This window comes from Colletotrichum abscissum (genome assembly GCF_030869225.1).
Source record: "Colletotrichum abscissum strain IMI 504890 chromosome Unknown Scaffold_9.1, whole genome shotgun sequence".
NCBI lineage: Eukaryota > Fungi > Ascomycota > Sordariomycetes > Glomerellales > Glomerellaceae > Colletotrichum > Colletotrichum abscissum.
In genome coordinates this window covers 1,375,011-1,392,362 of record NW_026850536.1, presented here as the reverse complement: position 1 = coordinate 1,392,362, position 17,352 = coordinate 1,375,011, and the positions used below count along the sequence as shown (strand labels likewise).

Sequence of the window (17,352 nt, the reverse complement as noted above, 5' to 3'; positions counted from 1 at the left end):
TGAAAACTATATTTCAAACTCTTTTCTAGACACGTTGAAAGGCTGTCTCATTCACATATGTCTGTCTGTCTGTGTTTCAATTATGCTACCGTAATTGGGTGCAAGCTAAACTCGAAGACTTGAGAAGGCGCAACAAGTTATCGGGTACATCATTTTGCAAGGTACGGTGCTTTGAACAATCATGTGAAATTATCTAGAGACCGTCTACGTATCTCTTTTTATGTCCTTTCTTTTTTTTTTTCTTCTGTCTGTGTTGTGTAAGTTCTATACTCATGCATCCATCTCTCGCAAGATTTGCACTTCAGTACCTCGTACTCCGGCAGGGTATGCTAACAAAAGAGAAAGAAATCAAAATCAATTCTTTGCAACGAAAAAAGCGTCATTGCTTTCTAATAGCTCATCAAATCTGTAAAACCACGCTGTTAGTTATCAACCGCTTCAAGCCCAACGGTAAAGAGTAAATCAACAGGGGACAAAAACTTACCTCTTCCAAAGAGACCGCGCTTGGCCCAGTCCATGGCCAGCAAGATCCGCGTCCTCAAGCTCACGCTCTGCGCAAAGTAGACGGACCGCCACATGTACACAGCCCACAAACCGCCTGCGAAATTCCACCCCTGGCCCCAGTCGAAGACGGCCGAGTTGCCAATGTACGCGAGACTGCCCAAGTGGCGGTACTCGAACGCCTTGTACACCACCGAGTCGATGTCGCCGTCGAGGACCATGTTGGCCTTCAGCCCGTCCGACGTGCGCGCCATCTTGTTGAACTTGTGCGCGAGGTACTGGCCCTGCTGGTGGGCGCGCTGCGCCGTGGCGGGGAGGGACGTGAGCTTGGAGTCGATCTGCTTGAGGAGCTCCCTGAGCTCGCCGAAGCCGAGGGTGCCGGACTGGTCCTTGTCGAACTGCTCAAAGAGCTTGTCGAGGCGCTTCAGGTGGCCGACGGCCTGGGGGAAGCGGCGCTTCACGTCGTTGGCGACCTCGCACCAGTCGCTGAAGTGGAGCTCGAGGGTCTCGGGGTCCTTGCCGTGCTTGAAGGCCAGGCCGCGGCAGAAGGTGATGATGTGGTCGGCCACGTTGTTTTGGACTGTCGAGCAGTCGCCGATGGCGTAGACGTCGCCGAGGGGGGTTCCGTTTAGGCGGAGGTGGGTGTCCGTCTCGAGGGCGTGGCGGTTCGTCTGCGAGGGGCCGAGCTTGGAGGAGAGGCGCTTGCAGAGGTCGGCTTGGGCGACGCCCGTTGACCAGAGGCAGAAGCCCATGGGAAGTTCCTTGGTGAGGAGGGATCCGTCGGGCTGCTTTTGGGTGAAGGTGATCTTGTCCGGGTGGACCTCCTTGACGCGGGAATTTGTGAGAATGTCAACCTGGTCGCGGGCGAAGTGCTCCTCCGCGTACTTGGAGAGAGTCTCGTCGTAGGTGTTGAGGATGTGGCTGCGGCTCTGAATCAGGTGGACGGAGATCTCGTTGCGGAGGAGCTTGGGGAAGTGAAGCGTCAGGTCCTCGTTGAGCATGTCAAACAGCTCGGCCGCGAACTCGACACCCGTGGGACCGCCACCGCTGACGACAAAGGACAAGAGACGCTTGCGCTCCTCGTCGGCGGTCGTCGGCAGGCAGGCTTGTTCGAGGTTGTGCATGACTTGGTTTCTAACCTTGCGCGCATCGCTGATGTCCTTGAGGAAGTGGGCGTTCTCCAGTCCCTTGACGCCGTGGGGGTTCGTGGTAGATCCAACGGCGATGACCAGCTTATCGTAGGGGACATAGAATCGTGTTTCGTTGCCAAAGGCGTCGGGTTGAGAGCACTCAATCAGCTTGTGGGAGAACTCGACGTCCTCGGCCTTGGCGCGGATGAAGTGACCGTGAACGCGGGCGAGGATTCGGCGGACGGGTTCGACCAGTGATCTCAGTTCCAGGGTTCCAACAGTGGCAGAGGGCAGCATGGGCGTGAACAAGAAGTAGTTTGTCGGGGACACAACAGTAACGTGGTATTCATCCGGGTTGAGCTCCTTGAGTAGAGCCACTCCGCCCCATCCGCCGCCGAGAATAACAAGCTTGGGCTTCTCCTTTGCGCTCTTCATGTGTTCGTTGTCCAGGTCGTCAATCAGCACCTCTGCGATGGGCAGGTTCTTTGGTCCGCCTCGCTTGGGGCTCAGTGCCAGCTCAGATACCTCGATTTCGTTCTGGTCCGGGTGTTCCTTGTAAGTGGAGGCATCGTAGATGAAGAAGCCAACCACGCCGAGGCCGACAAAGATGATGCCGCCGCCGAGCCATGCGGCGCTGGCGTACGCGAAGCGAAGGAGTCGTGACCTTTGTTTCGGAGTAGGGGCCGGCGGCGGCGCGCCGGAGACCGATCGGATGGCGGTGCCTTTGGGCAGACCGTGGGCGTTGAAGAAGAAGTTGGCGAGAGGCGTGGTAGGAGGTGTTGTCCGGGATCGCTGGGGAGGAGGGCTAATAAAGGCGCGCCTTTGCGCGAGGGCGGCGACCTGTTGCCTGCATATCGGCGTAGGTTTGAACAAGCTGATGGGTGATGTGTGAGAAACGGCGCGAGGTATGCGCCTCAGCGCGGATGTGGTGGGAGGCATTTAATTATCGCAGATTAGTCTGGTGTTTTTTTCGTCTGACGTCGTGATAGAGTAAAGGTAGATCTAGCAGTATGGAGATGTCATGTCGAAACGAGTGAATGGGAGCAAGCAGAGAGCTCTAGAGATGTGTCGCGACGTATCAATTGCAAAGAAGCAGCAAGAGACAGAGGTAACCAGAGAGAGTTGAGGTTGTTGGAGTTTTCCAAGAAAGAGAAAATCAAGGTCGTAATGGTCACGAAAATGAAAAGGCTCCTAGGGGCTGGCGGGCATAGCTCCCTGGACGTATGCGTAATGATGCTTGTACTAAGGTACTGTTCGCGCCAGAACCGTCAAATCCGAGGAAGCTAAGGTACCTTACACCGTGCTACGTAGCTACGTAGACGGGAGGACGTACCTTGTGCCGACAGCTCCAGCAAGTACGTCATTACTCGGTTAAGCCGAAGGTTGCCTCCCATGCAATTACACCAGATAGGCCAGAATAATCTCCAAGGTGTCTTGCTCTACATGTCAATGGATAGACTGACCACTAACCTTTTGGACGAGTTCTCTGATGCATCACGCGAGCAGGCAAGAAAAAAATTCTTTACAAAAAAGCAGCATCCGACCGCATTATCGCCGTCACCGACGACGAATCTCGGACTTTCGTCCCAACACCTCAGTTCCGTTGTCGGCGCCGCGATCTCACGGTCGTCCGAGCTGATAAGATCCTTTTAAAGAGGACCAACTAAAAAAGGGTCCTTTCTCGGCCTGAAATCTGAATACTCATTTAGCGAGAAACTGTGATCTCAGTCAGCGGCGTCCAAAGACCCCCTGCCGCGGGAGCCGTACGTCTCCACCACCATGTCCACTTCTCGGTGTCTCGTTCGGCCAATTTGTAGCCGCATTTGGAGCCAATGACGAGAATCGCAGCCGTGAATCCGGTATCCGTCCAGAGTGCCAGAGTGCGAACAAGGCGAGCCGCGAGAGACATATATGCGAGGCAATGGATCCTCCAGGCTGTCTGGCAGGCGAACATGCGGCCTTTTCCAGAGGGACGGGTCCAGCCCTTGAGGACCCTCAAATCTCATGAATCAAGCAGCCTTACTCCATGGCATTACGATGCACTTTTGCAATAGGATCTTTCCTATTGCCACTTGGGCACTCATCGATTTTGCTACAGAGGCAGGCTCGGCGCAACTCGGCCGGGTTATACAAGTAAATATATGCCTACGGCTAGCATCGGAAGTACTTCTTTTCAACCCAGCGATCCTCGATATCTGCAAGCATGTTGCACAGAACAATAGTGATACCAGGAAACACCTTTGCAAGACGGTGTACACCCAGTCTTCCGGCAGCATAGCACGCCAGCACAATCTTGTCCTGGGCAACGCCGTGGTCGACAAGCACTTGCACAGCCATGAGTGCGGCGCCTCCGCTGGCCATCTGCGTGTCAATCAACAACACCGACTCGTGAGAGTCAATGTTATCCGGGAGCTTGAGATAATGCAGCTCGGGCTCTCCCGTCCGGACGTTGGACTGGATCAGGATTCTGCCTGTCCGCATGTCGGGGACGACCCTCTTCAAGGCCGTCTCAAAGGCGGCACCGCCACGAAGGACCAGCACCGCACTTACATCGCCCGTAGCTTGGAGTCCGTTGTACTTGTATCCTTGCGGCGTGGCAATGGTCTTTTCTCTGAACTGGACATTGTTGAGTGCCCTGTGGTTGTTAGCCCGTCATTCAGACGTTCACCCAGCAGGCAATCTACTCACTGCTCGATCAGAAGACACGCGAGGCGGTCAAAGTAGAAGATAAAGTCTTCCGCAGAGGTGTCGATATCCTGGATGATGGTGCTCATGCCTCTCAGTTGCGGTGACTGGTCGAGAATCACGACTCTGTCAGACAGAGGGTCACTGGCAGCAGCCAACTCCAACTGCGTGAGTGCTGCCCGGTGGTGGGTTGACTTTTCGATCAACTTGCGCTCAATGTACTGAACAACCATGGCTAGACTAGGTATTAGTTATGAAGCTGTACTGACATGATGATATGCTTACCCATAGCTACGCGGTTCTCGATACCTCTCGGCACGATGATGTCTACATGTGATCAGTCTCTACGAAGCATCTGAAGCGGCTCGGCTAGTTTACCTGCGACTTTGCGCTGCGGCTCGACGAACTGGACACAGACATGTTAGGAAAGTCCAACACGATTTGATGATGGAGCTCTTTACTTTTTCAAAGTTTGGTTTCACAAACTTGAACCACTGCTTCATGATACCATCTACGTCACGGCCACGCTCCTTGACGTCTCTCAACACTTGACGTTGCAAGGTCAGCTGTGCACTAAGTACATCACATCCCGGGCTGCCTGCGACTTACCTCTCCGTGACAAACACGTATCGGCATCCGCCTCGCAGAATATCTGAGCAACAGTCAGAAGTTGATCGCGGTTCGATTTGACGGGATTGAAATACCCTCATATCCAGAAGATCAATAATACGGGGGTCATGGAGGGCAAAGATTCCTTCCAGGATGATGACGTGAGGTGAGTAGATGGTTGTGGTATTGTCCAACCTTTGATGCTTAGAGAAGGAGTAAATGGGAATTTCAGCCCGTTTTCTAAAACCAATTATTATCATAAAATTAAACATTGATGTCTGAAATGCTCGCCTTCAGACTAGAAGAAGAGTTTCATGAAGCAAATTAGAAAGCGAAGATGTTACAAGACTTACCCAGCTTTCAGATCGCGCAAACATTGTACAAGTACGTTAAAGTCAATTGCCTGAATTTGGTCAACATGCATGCCAGCAGTACTATCGGCATACATCTTACATCTGGCGCGTCAAAGTCAAAGTCGTTGTCAAAAGCCCTCTTTGACTCCTCGGGACTCAGGGGGTTGTAGAAAGAGTCCTATATTCAGATCGAGTCAGGGGAGGGGCCATCGCCGCAAGCCGCCGGTTGGCGGGGTAAATGCACACATACCATGGACAAAATCACCACCCAGGGCAGATTCAGCTTCCTCACAATGGCGTGCGACAGAGTCGACTTTCCAGAGCCAGAACTGCCAGCAATACCAATGATGCTGACATCTGCCCACGGTGGTGAGTAGTGAGTCCGCCGCTGGATCGTCACATGAGACTCGGTGCCGCTGTGGTTGTCTGCCATTCTTTGGGCTGAGAGGCGGAGGTCGCCGACGTCGATGCGCGGGGCAGGCTGGTGGTGGTTTATCGGGTAGCTACAGCTTTGTCCTCGGATTCTGCAGCGAAGTGAGATAGGCCGGTGGACAGAACAACCAACGACCTGAGGAACAGAGACTGCAGGTGTCGACGGCTTTGATGTCTGCTCCCTTCGCAATGGAAGGGGGGAAGAAGCAGAGATGAAATCTGAGGATATAAAAATGAAAACACTGGCTAAAAGGCGACTTCCAGGGTCCAGTCCCCAAAGATAAGCGCTGAGGGGGATGGGTGCTTGACTTTGACAACCTAAGCCCGGTGTATGGTGGAGCTGGCCGGGCTAGATCTGATGTTGAAGGTAACCGAATGGAAGGTACCTGCCACAAAGCTTGCTGATCAGACGGGAGCCACGAGAGGGGAAGTTGCCTTTTGCTGTTTCTATAGGGAAGGTGGACTGTACATCTTGGAAATGTTAGAGACAAGTTAAAACAGCCTGATCAAAAGAGAGAGGCTGTGCTCGCGTGCTATCTTTCCTCAAAGCATCAAGTCCGGTTCTCCAACGGAACATCTCTTGTAGAAGTGAACGATCCAATAGCGGGCTGGGCTCACACAGGTGGGCGCACAAATACACAGGGTCCAGATGACCGCAGCTGTGCCTACGCAGGACAGCAGCCCGCAGGCACGATGCGTAGTTGCGGTTCATCACTTCGTACAGGTAAGGGCGGCCAGGTGGTATTAGCTCTGGTACCTGCCTCTCTTGTGCTTCTGGTGGGTCGCGCCCTGTGTTTTTTTTGCCCTGTTCAACCCCAGTTGTGGCCCCCCCGGCTGCGTGGCTGCTCTCAGCGCCTTACCTGCCTTACCTTGAAAGTAAGGTACCTTGCCTTGGGTAGAGAGGGCATGTGCCTCGGATTACCTAATTATGGCTGCCCCACGCCAGGCGGTCTGGCTGATCCTGCGATTGGCCCTCTACAGCCGCAAACTCTGGAACCAAATAAAGCTCCGCTCCAGCCTCTTTCTCTTTGTTCTGACGTTTCTTCCTTCTTCCACATCCAATCCCAGTTCTTCCTCAGCATCTTTTTCTTTCAAAGACTTCCTTCGCGTGACAAAACGGACGGGAGCTCGACTGGCCACTCAAATGTGACGACGGCCCAGCCCAGAGCCTGTCTGATCTTGCCTTGCTTTCCCTGCATTTGCGCACTTCCCATCGCATGTCAGGACTGCCGGACATCAACGACCCAACAGCCATAGCAGTTTGGAATAGAGCTGCTGCGCGTCTCGTGCGGGAGACGTTGGAGAGAATCATGGTCCGTTGAGCTCCCCGTGTGCCAGTGTGCCAGTGTGTACATCCATGCTGGCCACGCCGTTTTGGTTGTCTTTGACAGCTAGCTAAGATGTCATCCAGACTTCGTCTGCGTCGACTGCTACACCCATGAAGCATGCCTTCGAGAGGCGTGTTCAGGACGTCAAGTCGCCCAAAAGGTAAGCTCCTCTCTCTCTTCTCGTCATCTTCCACGTCGAAGCCCGGCGCTAGCTCCGAAGCTACGTCTGGCGCTTCCCCCTCCCCTCCCAGCTCACATGATGATCAACTATCAAATGGGAATCTCTCCTAGCAATTACCATGCGGAGAACTCGATATAAAATAACCCTGACACTTTTGCTGTTTTGCACATTTTTACGTTGTTCAAACTACAGCCAAGAGGACATCTGTGCTAACATGGACTCTCAGCGACATCAACGCCCTGATCCTCGATTACTTGACAATGGAAGGCTATCCTAACGCTGCCGCAAAATTCAGCAAGGAAGCCAACCTCCAACCCCACCAAGTCGACGAGACGATCAAGGTCCGCCAGCAGATTCAAAAGTCCATTCATACTGGAAGCATTCAGTACGCCATTGAGGCTCTGAATGACTTTGACTCAGAGGTTAGTTGTTTACTCTCCGCAACATTAAACCCCAGTCGCAGTGATTAGACATCGAGTTATCATGCACCACTCATAGCACCTTCGGGACACTTTGATGAGGAACAACCACTTTTTGATGAGCTTTCGCCTTATACACCACTTGTCAGCATGTTTCTGCTTTGTACACATGTTCTAACAAGTCATCTAGATTCTGGACCGCGATCCAACCTTGCACTTCGCGCTGCTTCGCCTCCAACTTGTGGAGCTCATTCGGGCGTGCACAAACACACCTGGCGGGGATATCACTCCTGCCTTGTCATTCGCCACGAACCATCTTGGACCGCGTGCACCAACCGACTCACGCTTCCTCAAAGACCTGGAAGAGACGATGGCGCTGTTGGTGTTCCCGCACAACGATCTCGAGCCGCAGTTGGCAGCCATTTTGCATCCAGACCTGAGACGGGATGTTGCAGATGATGTCAACAAGGCCATCTTGCAGCGTCAATCGGAGCGTAGGGAAGCCGCGATCCGACAGCTGGTCAAGATGAGGGCTTGGGCTGAGTCTGCTGCGAGAGCGGAGAAGAAGCCCCTCCCTGAGAGAATTGGTCTCGGCTTGAATGGAGACGAGAGTGACGGGCACGACCCAATGATGCTCTCGTAGAGCAACAGTCTTGAGGACTACAGCAGCGACAAAGAGAATTATGATCCACTGCAAGAGGGCCCGTTGAATGAAGGCAATGGGCGAGAAACAAACGATCTTGATCGGTATCTCCTTCACAGACCGATTACCTCCCAGGTCGAGGAATAGAATCGCATCCTGGGAGCGGAGAGTTATCACGATGGCGTGGCCCATGTCGCTGACGATGCTAAAGACCGCCGTTTGGTTGAGTTGATCATGGAATATTATGAAGGGGAACATGATGGCTAGGGAATAGCGCATGGAGTTAAGAGCAAGCAGGGTTTGACTTTGGGATACGGGCCAGGATTGGCAAATCTTGGAGGCGTTACACCATTCATTCGGTTACGACTGAATGAGGGATTATGGTACATACATTTTTAATGGTTCACGACATCGGGTCAACAGATGACCGAGAAAGGAATAGAAGCCATCACGGCAATTGCGAACTCTATACCATACCCCTCTCGTGAAATGTTCCGTGAGAAAATGGTCGGCCGTGTCTGGTCTCTTTGTGACTATCAATAATCCATAATACCTAGGTACCTTCGCAGTAGAATCTATCTTGCCGCAAGGTAGATGGAATGGAGGTCATGGTACGAGTGGAGACTTTCGAGCCAATCACGGTTGGAGAAAGTCCGATTACAGCTCAGCATACTGAGTTTCCCGTATGTTCATCGAGGAACCCAGCTTCAATATCAAAGTCACGTTGAAATCCGGTTATGTTTCAATTTTTTATTGCTTTCTTTACCAAAACCCCTCTCCTCATCAGGTCTCAGGTCTACCATGGGGTACAAACGGTCTTTGGAAAGTTTTATATACAAGTGATACTCCGTACAACGATATCGCTCCCACTCTGTCCCTCTCTACTTGGTCCGAATGTGCTTGAGCTTCTTGGGCGAGTACAAAAAGTTGTTGGCGTACGCCTTGGGCTTGATCCGCCTCGACTGCGGCTCCTGGACAAAGTACTCGTACCCTTGCTTCTCTGCAAAGTGGATGGCGTCCTCCTTGGACTTGAAGTTGAGTTTGGTGCCCTGCATCATGTCGGCCGACGACTGCCAGCCCATGAGCGGGTTCTCCCAGCGGTGGCCCTTGGGGAGGATGTCCCAGTCCATGCGCCAGTGGTGGCCTTGCCAGTTGCCTGATTGCGTTGCGGGCTTGGATTCCTGGTAGATGCTGTGAGGGTTTCCGTCGTTAGCTTTTGCGATTTTCTCTTCTTTTCTGTCTTACTCCGTCGTCTGAGATAAAGGCTATGCGTACCGGACTGTGCGAGCCTGGAGCTCCATGGGGGCACCGGAGATGACGGCGGCTTGGATGAAGGGGACGTCTTCGCTGCCGTTCTGGAGCTTCTTGGGGGTCGGGGTGAAGGTCCTGCGAGAGCACAACCCAATTAGCACTTTGTTATGTTTGCCCAACCCAATTGCAAACTCATGCAATAATCCCTCCCAAGAGCTTTGCGTCCTTACGAGGTGGCCTTGTCGGCGGCGATGCTGTAGTCGGGCTCGTTCTGCTCGGTCGAGGGGGCCACGGCGGCGGGCTGCTGTGTCGTGGTGCCGGTCGTGAGCTGGCTCTCGAATCGGCGAGCGGTTACGGGCGCGGAGACGGAAGCTCGGAAGGGAGCGGCGCTCCGCAGCAGGCGAGCTGCGTTGTAGGCGCGGAGGGATGCCATTGCGACGTGTGGGAGATGGGTGTTGGCTTCCCTTCAATTGTCGTCGTGGGACGAATTGGGTAGTCTGGGAATGCGATAATGGGTGGTGGTTGATGGTACGGCACTGGACGAGGCGGAAGGGCCTTGCCTTGCTTGGGGGGTGGCCCGGATTGGGGCGCGCTGATTGGCCGCCGCAAGAACCTTGACCCGAAAGAAACGAGTGCTTTTCGTTCAAACCTCACTTTCGGCAAACGGAGCGTCACCCTCGTCTACCATAGCCATCAGCCTTCCTCCCCTCCACGTCGAAATCGATAAAGTCAATTGATCCGCTCAATTGACTGTTTGCGCCGAGCGACCCTCCCGATTCTTCGATACCCCAAAGTCACCATGAGCTTCGTCCCCCGCCGCGGTCTCTCGACCCTCATCCCCCCCAAGGTGCGCTCATCTCCCTCTGTCCGGCCGACGACCGGCAGCTCTGCTATTGAACCCGGAGAAGTATGCTGACATTGATGCACACAGGTCGCCTCTCCCAAGGTACGATTATGATCCCGACTCACGTTTTCTTTTCTGTTTTTGTGATGGATGCGAGGTTTGGATGGGAAAAGGTTACCCGGCGAATTCGGAGGTTCGGGCGCGGGATACGGAGGAGCGACAAGGACGGAGCTACTCGGAGCTACGGATTTTCTCAATAACAACATCAACAACGAGATGCAATACGGATCACAGGGAAAAAGGGCTAACATGACGAACTCGGACAGGCCCTTGGCGCGGACCCCAACGCCGTTCGCATGCAGCGCGTTGTCAACTTCTACGAGAAGCTCCCCCGTGGTGCGGCCCCCGAGGCTAAGCCCACTGGCATCCTCGGCCGTTACGCCGCCAAGCACTTCAGCGGCAAGAACGCCTCTGCGAAGCGTATGTTGCCCCTTTACTTGCGAACGAAGGTCTGGCATGGGACAGAAGACTGACTGTTGTTGTGTAGCCATCATCCACGCCCTTGGCCTCCTCCTCGTCATCGGCTACGCTCAGAACTACTACTTCCACCTCCGTACGTCAAACCCCCTCTAACGTGGTACTTGGGATAAAATACCAGAAAGACGAATAAGACGGAGAGCGGTTCGGCGATGTGATGCTAACGATTGACAGGCCACCACAAGAACAATGCTCACTAAGCGACTCCCATCTGGTTGTAGTCCAGCCTCTGGCTGTGTAATGGCATTGGGACCGTGTATATAAGAATTAGAACCTATTCTCCAGGAGGAGGCTCCTCGGCAAATTTCCTTTTTCGTGTCCAGCGTGTATTCCTCCCTCGAATGTGAAATGGACAGAGAGAAAAGCGCGGTCTGATGAAAAGACATGAACAAAAAGAGGATGGCCTGGGATGTTCTCGTTCTCGGTCTTTTGTAGAGCCGCTGACAAGTCGAGCCGAGAGTTTGTTTCAGCTAGTCTAAAGATTAACTGAGTGGTATTGCGTAATGCTCATCCGGCTCAAACTTCTCAGGAAACCCGATGTGATGTGATGTGATGTTATGTATACACTCGAGAAGAGAAGACACGGGCGACACCGATCAGTAATGAATATGAGGCCACCATTGAGTTTGGTTTGCCAGGTGCTGTCTGCCTTACGATTGTTAAGATAATTCGATTTCAGTCTCAAAGCAACGAGAATGCCATTAGTTTCAATCATTATTACAGACAGATAAAACAACTGTCAGTCAGAGAAGTGCGTCCATGAATGCTCAGACGGAGAGGCGCTCATCAATGCACTGGCACACTGGATCCAAGAATAGCCCGTTGGGATGTCGGGGGATCCCGCGTTGTTTCCTCCCGCCGGCGTTGCCTTCCCCAGCCCGCAAAGCCAGCGCTTTCCGCACTAGGCCGAGCTGAGCCATGACCAAAACACAGTGTTTGAAGGCCACAGTGCACGAGGCTGACACACTGTCACAGCCTTCTTGGGCACCCAGTGACCACGTCGGCGGGCAGGTACCCATCGCGTCCCCACTGTTTTCCCTCACCTTGCCTGCCTCTCTCCCCTCGCAGTGGACAGCGACTGAGCACTGGAGCAGCACTACAGTGACTGGACAGGTGGACAGCACACAGCGCTGGAGACACTGAGCAACTTTGGCTGCTCCCCCTGCCCGCTGCCGCACGCTAATCCCTGATTAGGCGACTGCAGCTTCTCTAAGGAAAATCGACCTCACAACCATCACAGCCGCATAGGTGTGCCCTTCTCTACCACCACCTCACCCCCATCAGCCCAGCGCTCCTTTTTTTTTTTTTTCCTCTTTTCCCTTCCAACCCTCCCCTTCGGACGCTATACCTCGACGACGCCGACGACGAAGCCGACGACGTACGTCTTGCTGGTAGGGGAACTATCCGAATCCGCGACTCCCACGATCGCATTCGCCCCGCGATTCGAATACACGAAACCGCTCGATTTCTGCGACTCGTCGCTCCCCCCGGCCCATACATACCTAGTACTCCATCACCAAATCCGACCAACCACCAACCACCATCATCTCGGCCTTCAACGATCTTACACACACCCACACATCCAGAACAAGTCCTTCTAGTGACTCGAGCTCGGAAAAGCCAAACCTCGCTCTTCCAGCGCAGAACATCCGACGACGTATGATGGCAACTGAAGCCACCCTCGCCGCCCCCGTTGATGCTTCTGTCCATTCTGACCCCAAGCTCGTGAGTTCCCTCTTTTCCCCTCCTCCCCAGCAACCCCAGCCTCACACCGCTGGCGCCCTGCCCCATCGCCGGATGATCCCCGCGTCCCCTCTTCACTCGTCTTCATTCGTCATTCCACCCCATGCGAACCTCACCCTTCACTCTGTCGCTTGCCCTTTGGCTAACCTAGGATCCTTTCGGAACCCTCCGCCGAACAGACTAACGACGCTGACATCGACTCCCAAAATGTCGGTCCAAATCGCGCGAAACTGAACGGTAGTCCCGCCGTCGATGACTTAGAGAATAAGCACATCACCGGTGTCGAAGATCAACTCAATTCAGCAGATGTTAGTGTTAGTGGAGGGTCGGATACCGAGGCATCACGGGCGGCTCGAGATGGAGAAAAGGGACACGGCAGGACGTCGTCGGCCGTCAAGAAGCCCGCAACCTTCAAGGCTGTCTCTGTCAACAAGACCTTCCTAGCATCAAAGGGCCCTACCGTTTCCTCGGCGACCAAACCCGGCGAAAAGACGAATTCGACCTCGATCCTGAGCTCCTCGCCATCAGGAACCTCGACTCTGTCTTCGCGGCCGAGGCTAGTCGCAAAGTCGGGCACTGGCACAGGTTCTTCACCGGGACTCAAAGCGGCTGCCAACGGCGCCAAGCCTGCCGCCGGCCCTGACCCCAGCGCAGTATGGAACAAGAATCGACGTAAGGCGACTACTAGGTCTTTGAGGGTGGTTGCGGTCATGTGCTAATTTCACGAACCTCAGCTGTCCCTACCCCGGAACCCAAAAAGCTTACGGATGAAGAACTTAAGAAGTATGGCATCCATATGGCAAGCCGTCTTGCCCCCGAAAGCGGACAGTCGGCACAGGGAAATTGGGCAGATATAGAAGACGACGACGACGACTGGGCGCCCGAGACCATCACCTGGACCGATGGTACCAAGACCACCCTCCCGCATCCCGACGAAGTACCTGCGCCGCCGCCGCCGCCCGAGCCGACTCCTGCGCCACCGAAAGAGAAGGTCTTGGAGAAACCGAAATCTCCTGTACCACCGCCTCGAACCACCGCTTCGCCCTCGATTAAGACTGGCGGGCTTGCATCTGGCAAAGGGCTCATCCTCAAGGCTGGGTCTGCCGAAAAGCCCACGCTCGTCGCCAAACCACCTGCACCTCCGACGCCAGTGAAATCGCCCTGGGCACCTCTGCCCCCCGTCGAGAAGGCTCCTCCGCCAGTCATCGCCGCGCCGCCTGCTCCTCAGCAAGGCGCGAGATACCCCCCGAGAGACCACGCGACTAATAATAACGTTCCGCCCTACCATGCCAAGGAAATTGCTGCTGATGACTTCAACCGATCAGCTTGGAGAGAAGGTGGTCCTCCGGGCGGAAACCGAGAACTGTTTAACTCGCAATCTGGGCGATATGAGCCGGTCCCGGCCGATCGAAGAGGCTCCTTCCGATCTGACGTCCATCCTAGGCAGCCGGCAGTGTTACAACGCCCGTCCCAATCCGATCATCCGGAGCCCTCTGCCGCTTTCCAAACGAGCAGGAACTCTGTGCCCGACGGTCCCATGGGTAGGCGCCGTGGATCTTCTGTTGCTAGCGGTGGTAGCGGATCTTACTTGCAACGGCCAGGCAAGGGACATGAGCTTCCGGGTCCTCCCCAGGACCTGCTGAGTGCTCGTAGGGGCTCTATGGCTGGCTCGGTTGAAAGTCCCATGTCCCCGCGGAACTTTTCGCCTTCGGGCTTACAACATGGTCCTCGGATGCACGGCAACCAGCAGTGGCAACCTCGACCATCCCCTGGAACCAACCATGCCACTCTACACTCAGCTGGCCCTCAGACAGACGGAAGACCAGCCCCACCGCCACCGATGGCGCGATTGGAGGAGGATCTCGAGATGCAGAAGAAGGTCATGCGTGAGAAACGCGAATTGGCAATGCAGAGGCGACGCGAAGAGGAGGCTCGTGAGGAAGCTGCGAGGAAAGCGCGCATTGCGGCGAAGTTGGAAGCCATGGGGCCAGCCCCAGAACGCAAAAGTGACAAGAAGGAGGCTTCACCAGAGAGTTCCAACGCGGCCCCAGCACAGGCGCAATCTCGACAAGACGGTTCCACTGGCCAGGAAGCCGGTTCACAGCCGCCTGCCGCGGGTCCCGATACATCGGCTGTCCCTTCAACTCCCGCCAACGCCAAGGACAAGCCTTACGGCGAAAGACCCGTCACCGCAGGCGGAGAGCATGCGAGACGGCCAAGTGGCTCGGAGGCAAGGCAGCCCAACTCATGGGTTGCACCTACGCCTCAACAAGAGCGGCTCCCGACTTGGGGCGCGGCTGCGGCTGGCCCTCAGGCTCCTCGTAACGTCTGGGGATCGCCTAACAATGATCGCGGACTGGGCAACGGCACCTTCAATACTGACTTGGGCCGTTTGCCAGAGCCTCAAGCAGCAGGAAAGGGCCCAGCACCCATCGCACCACCCAGCGCGCAGCGAGCGCAGGTTCAGATTCCACCGGTCACCCAGGCTCGTCCCACTACGGGTAATGCTCGCGAAGTGAACGAGATGAGAAATAGATGGGCTCACTCGGTTCTGGAAGGCGACAAGATAGTACTCGACGAGAAGAGATCGCAGCGCCTCGAGCGTGATCGGAGCCTGGTGGAGCGCGGGCTCACTATTGAACAAGCTCAAGCCACGATCAAAGACACTTGGCGCCCATCTGGAGATGGAAGACGCGATCCTGCACACGTTATTCACCACGATGTTCGCGCTGCTGGGTCTGTCGACCACTCATCTGTGCTACCTCCCACAGGACCATCGGCCGCCACTCAATCTCGAAGCTCCTCTAGATTCTTCCCTCCCAGGGACAACAGACATGATTCCACAGCTTCTCATGCGGAACCATCGAGGCCTAACTCGCCTTCCCCGCCGCCCCCGGATATGCTTGGCCACCCGGCCTTCGATGGAGACGCCATGCACCCTCACGTATCTCTCCCCCGACCGCATCCCGTTGTCAAGTTACCACCTTCAGCTGCGGCGGCGCAGTCAGCGGCACCCAGATCTACTGGGCCGTTTGCTTGGGCAACCCCAGCCGGTTACAAAGATGGTCCAGGAACTCATGGGCGCGGACCTCACCAGCAGAACCACGTGTCCCAGCGGTCGCAAGATTCAGCAGGAAACGAGAATTGGCAAGATAGGATCAACAACCTGCTCACGGGTCGAAAGCCAAACTCTCCGCCAAAGGCACCTGGTGTCGAGCCTGTCACTAAAAGTGCTCTCGACTACTCTGGTCACTACAATCCGGCTACCGTCTCTCTACCTCGCTCAGCCACCCAGAACGTATCAGACGATGTGAAGTCTTTCACTACAAAGCCGCCGGCAGAGGAATGCTTCGAGGAGCAGGAAATGGGGTCGCTTCCACGTATTCATTTACCCCATAAGACTCCGGAGGCTGCTTGGCAACCTGCTGCCGCCCCGATTAAGCCTCTGCCGAGGCGTTTCTGGGTTTCCGATGTCGAGACTGTTCGTTCCCTGTGGTTCCCCCATGAGATGTCTACTAGCGGCAGCGTTTATCGCATTCTTCTTCCCGGTATGGGTGATGCCAGGACTGTCCCACTTCCTTTCTCTCGGTCGGGAAGCAATCCACGACGATCCAGCGGGCGTGGTGGTGGGCAGCGAGGATCGGGCCCGAATCATCGTGGCGGCAAGGGACGGGAGCCTTCGTATTCTGGTGAAGGAAGCAGTTCGACACCTCCCCCCAGCCGAGGAGGCCGCGGTGGCTACCGCGGACGCGGGTCCGAGAACTGGTCCCGCAGGACTACGCCCACGCAGGCAGCCTAAGAGCTGTCCACATTACAACTTCAAACCCTACACAACTTTGTTGACTTGTTGAGGTTAACATACACTACCAATCGCAGCCGGCAGTATCAACGGCCGACGAACACCGCACAAATATTGTTCCGCATGCTGCTACTGTGGCATGCCCCAACTGCTCCGCCACGAGCGGTAGGCAGTGTGTACCATCTCGAAAAATCGATTATCTTCGCAGAGAGCGCTTTGCGTTTTCAGACTTTTACGGACCCTGACTTGATCGAATCGCTTTGGTCGGTCGGTATATGAGCTTGACCGGCCGGGAAATTTGGCCCAGACGCGGACAAATGGGGCGGATGGGAGCGAGAGCGAAGTCTTTTGGTGAATTTTCTTCTCTTCCACTCTCACGACACGCGAGCTCCATCTTCCCACCATTGAACAACACTTCCAACCCAATACGAGAACCCCCTTTGCTCGGCTACATAAGTCAGAGGGGAGGAACGCTGGTCATGTTGACCAAGGTCCGGTGTTTCTTCGTACGATTCATAACCATGACACGCATAACGAACGGCCAGGAGGTCAAAGGAAGGTTGGCTGGCGGGTGTCCTGGGAGTATCGGAGGGGGCAACGCGGTCTTTTACAAACACCTGATGTGCAAAGGAGGTGAGATTACAGGACTCGGAAATGGATGAGTGTCTTTCTCTTACACAAGCGTTTACTCGGTCACTGCCAGCGGAAGGACAGACAGTAGCTGCTTGAGGGCAGTTGACGTCCAGGGTAATTGCAGTTCAGAAAATACACAAACAAATGATGAAAACTCGCTTTTCACTTGTGCCTCTATTCATGTCGTCCTGATTGTAAAGTTGTGATGAGTAATTACTAAGCCCCCCTGGGCTGACGGAATTTATAAAGCTGCTTGGGATGCTC

General features: G+C 54.8%; 6 protein-coding genes across 6 annotated transcripts; 3 read left to right on the top strand and 3 right to left on the bottom strand.

Moving 5' to 3' along the window:
* Positions 1-389: 389 nt before the first annotated feature.
* On the bottom strand, positions 390-2,570 carry CABS01_04947 (uncharacterized protein; the record flags this gene model as incomplete). Its single annotated transcript, XM_060538317.1, has 2 exons — positions 390-406; positions 485-2,570. 2 exons carry the CDS (start codon positions 2,568-2,570, stop codon positions 390-392), a joined length of 2,103 nt encoding a protein of 700 aa, XP_060389979.1.
* Positions 2,571-3,782: 1,212 nt separating this feature from the next.
* On the bottom strand, positions 3,783-5,711 carry CABS01_04946 (uridine kinase; the record flags this gene model as incomplete). Its single annotated transcript, XM_060538316.1, has 10 exons — positions 3,783-4,266; positions 4,320-4,551; positions 4,602-4,643; positions 4,695-4,722; positions 4,778-4,863; positions 4,926-4,968; positions 5,021-5,165; positions 5,279-5,328; positions 5,379-5,456; positions 5,529-5,711. 10 exons carry the CDS (start codon positions 5,709-5,711, stop codon positions 3,783-3,785), a joined length of 1,371 nt encoding a protein of 456 aa, XP_060389978.1.
* A 1,216-nt stretch (positions 5,712-6,927) lies between these two features.
* Positions 6,928-8,281, top strand: CABS01_04945 (ran binding protein in the microtubule-organising centre; the record flags this gene model as incomplete). Its single annotated transcript, XM_060538315.1, has 4 exons — positions 6,928-7,023; positions 7,122-7,198; positions 7,446-7,641; positions 7,829-8,281. 4 exons carry the CDS (start codon positions 6,928-6,930, stop codon positions 8,279-8,281), a joined length of 822 nt encoding a protein of 273 aa, XP_060389977.1.
* An 881-nt stretch (positions 8,282-9,162) lies between these two features.
* On the bottom strand, positions 9,163-9,965 carry CABS01_04944 (uncharacterized protein; the record flags this gene model as incomplete). The annotated part of the gene is made up of 3 exons (XM_060538314.1): positions 9,163-9,472; positions 9,557-9,667; positions 9,763-9,965. 3 exons carry the CDS (start codon positions 9,963-9,965, stop codon positions 9,163-9,165), a joined length of 624 nt encoding a protein of 207 aa, XP_060389976.1.
* Positions 9,966-10,331: 366 nt separating this feature from the next.
* On the top strand, positions 10,332-11,113 carry CABS01_04943 (uncharacterized protein; the record flags this gene model as incomplete). The annotated part of the gene is made up of 5 exons (XM_060538313.1): positions 10,332-10,379; positions 10,464-10,478; positions 10,703-10,856; positions 10,924-10,989; positions 11,088-11,113. The coding sequence occupies 5 exons, from the start codon at positions 10,332-10,334 to the stop codon at positions 11,111-11,113; spliced, it is 309 nt and encodes a 102-aa protein (XP_060389975.1).
* A 718-nt stretch (positions 11,114-11,831) lies between these two features.
* Positions 11,832-16,455, top strand: CABS01_04942 (uncharacterized protein; the record flags this gene model as incomplete). Its single annotated transcript, XM_060538312.1, has 4 exons — positions 11,832-12,014; positions 12,420-12,638; positions 12,836-13,328; positions 13,391-16,455. 4 exons carry the CDS (start codon positions 11,832-11,834, stop codon positions 16,453-16,455), a joined length of 3,960 nt encoding a protein of 1,319 aa, XP_060389974.1.
* Between the last annotated feature and the right edge of the window lie 897 nt (positions 16,456-17,352).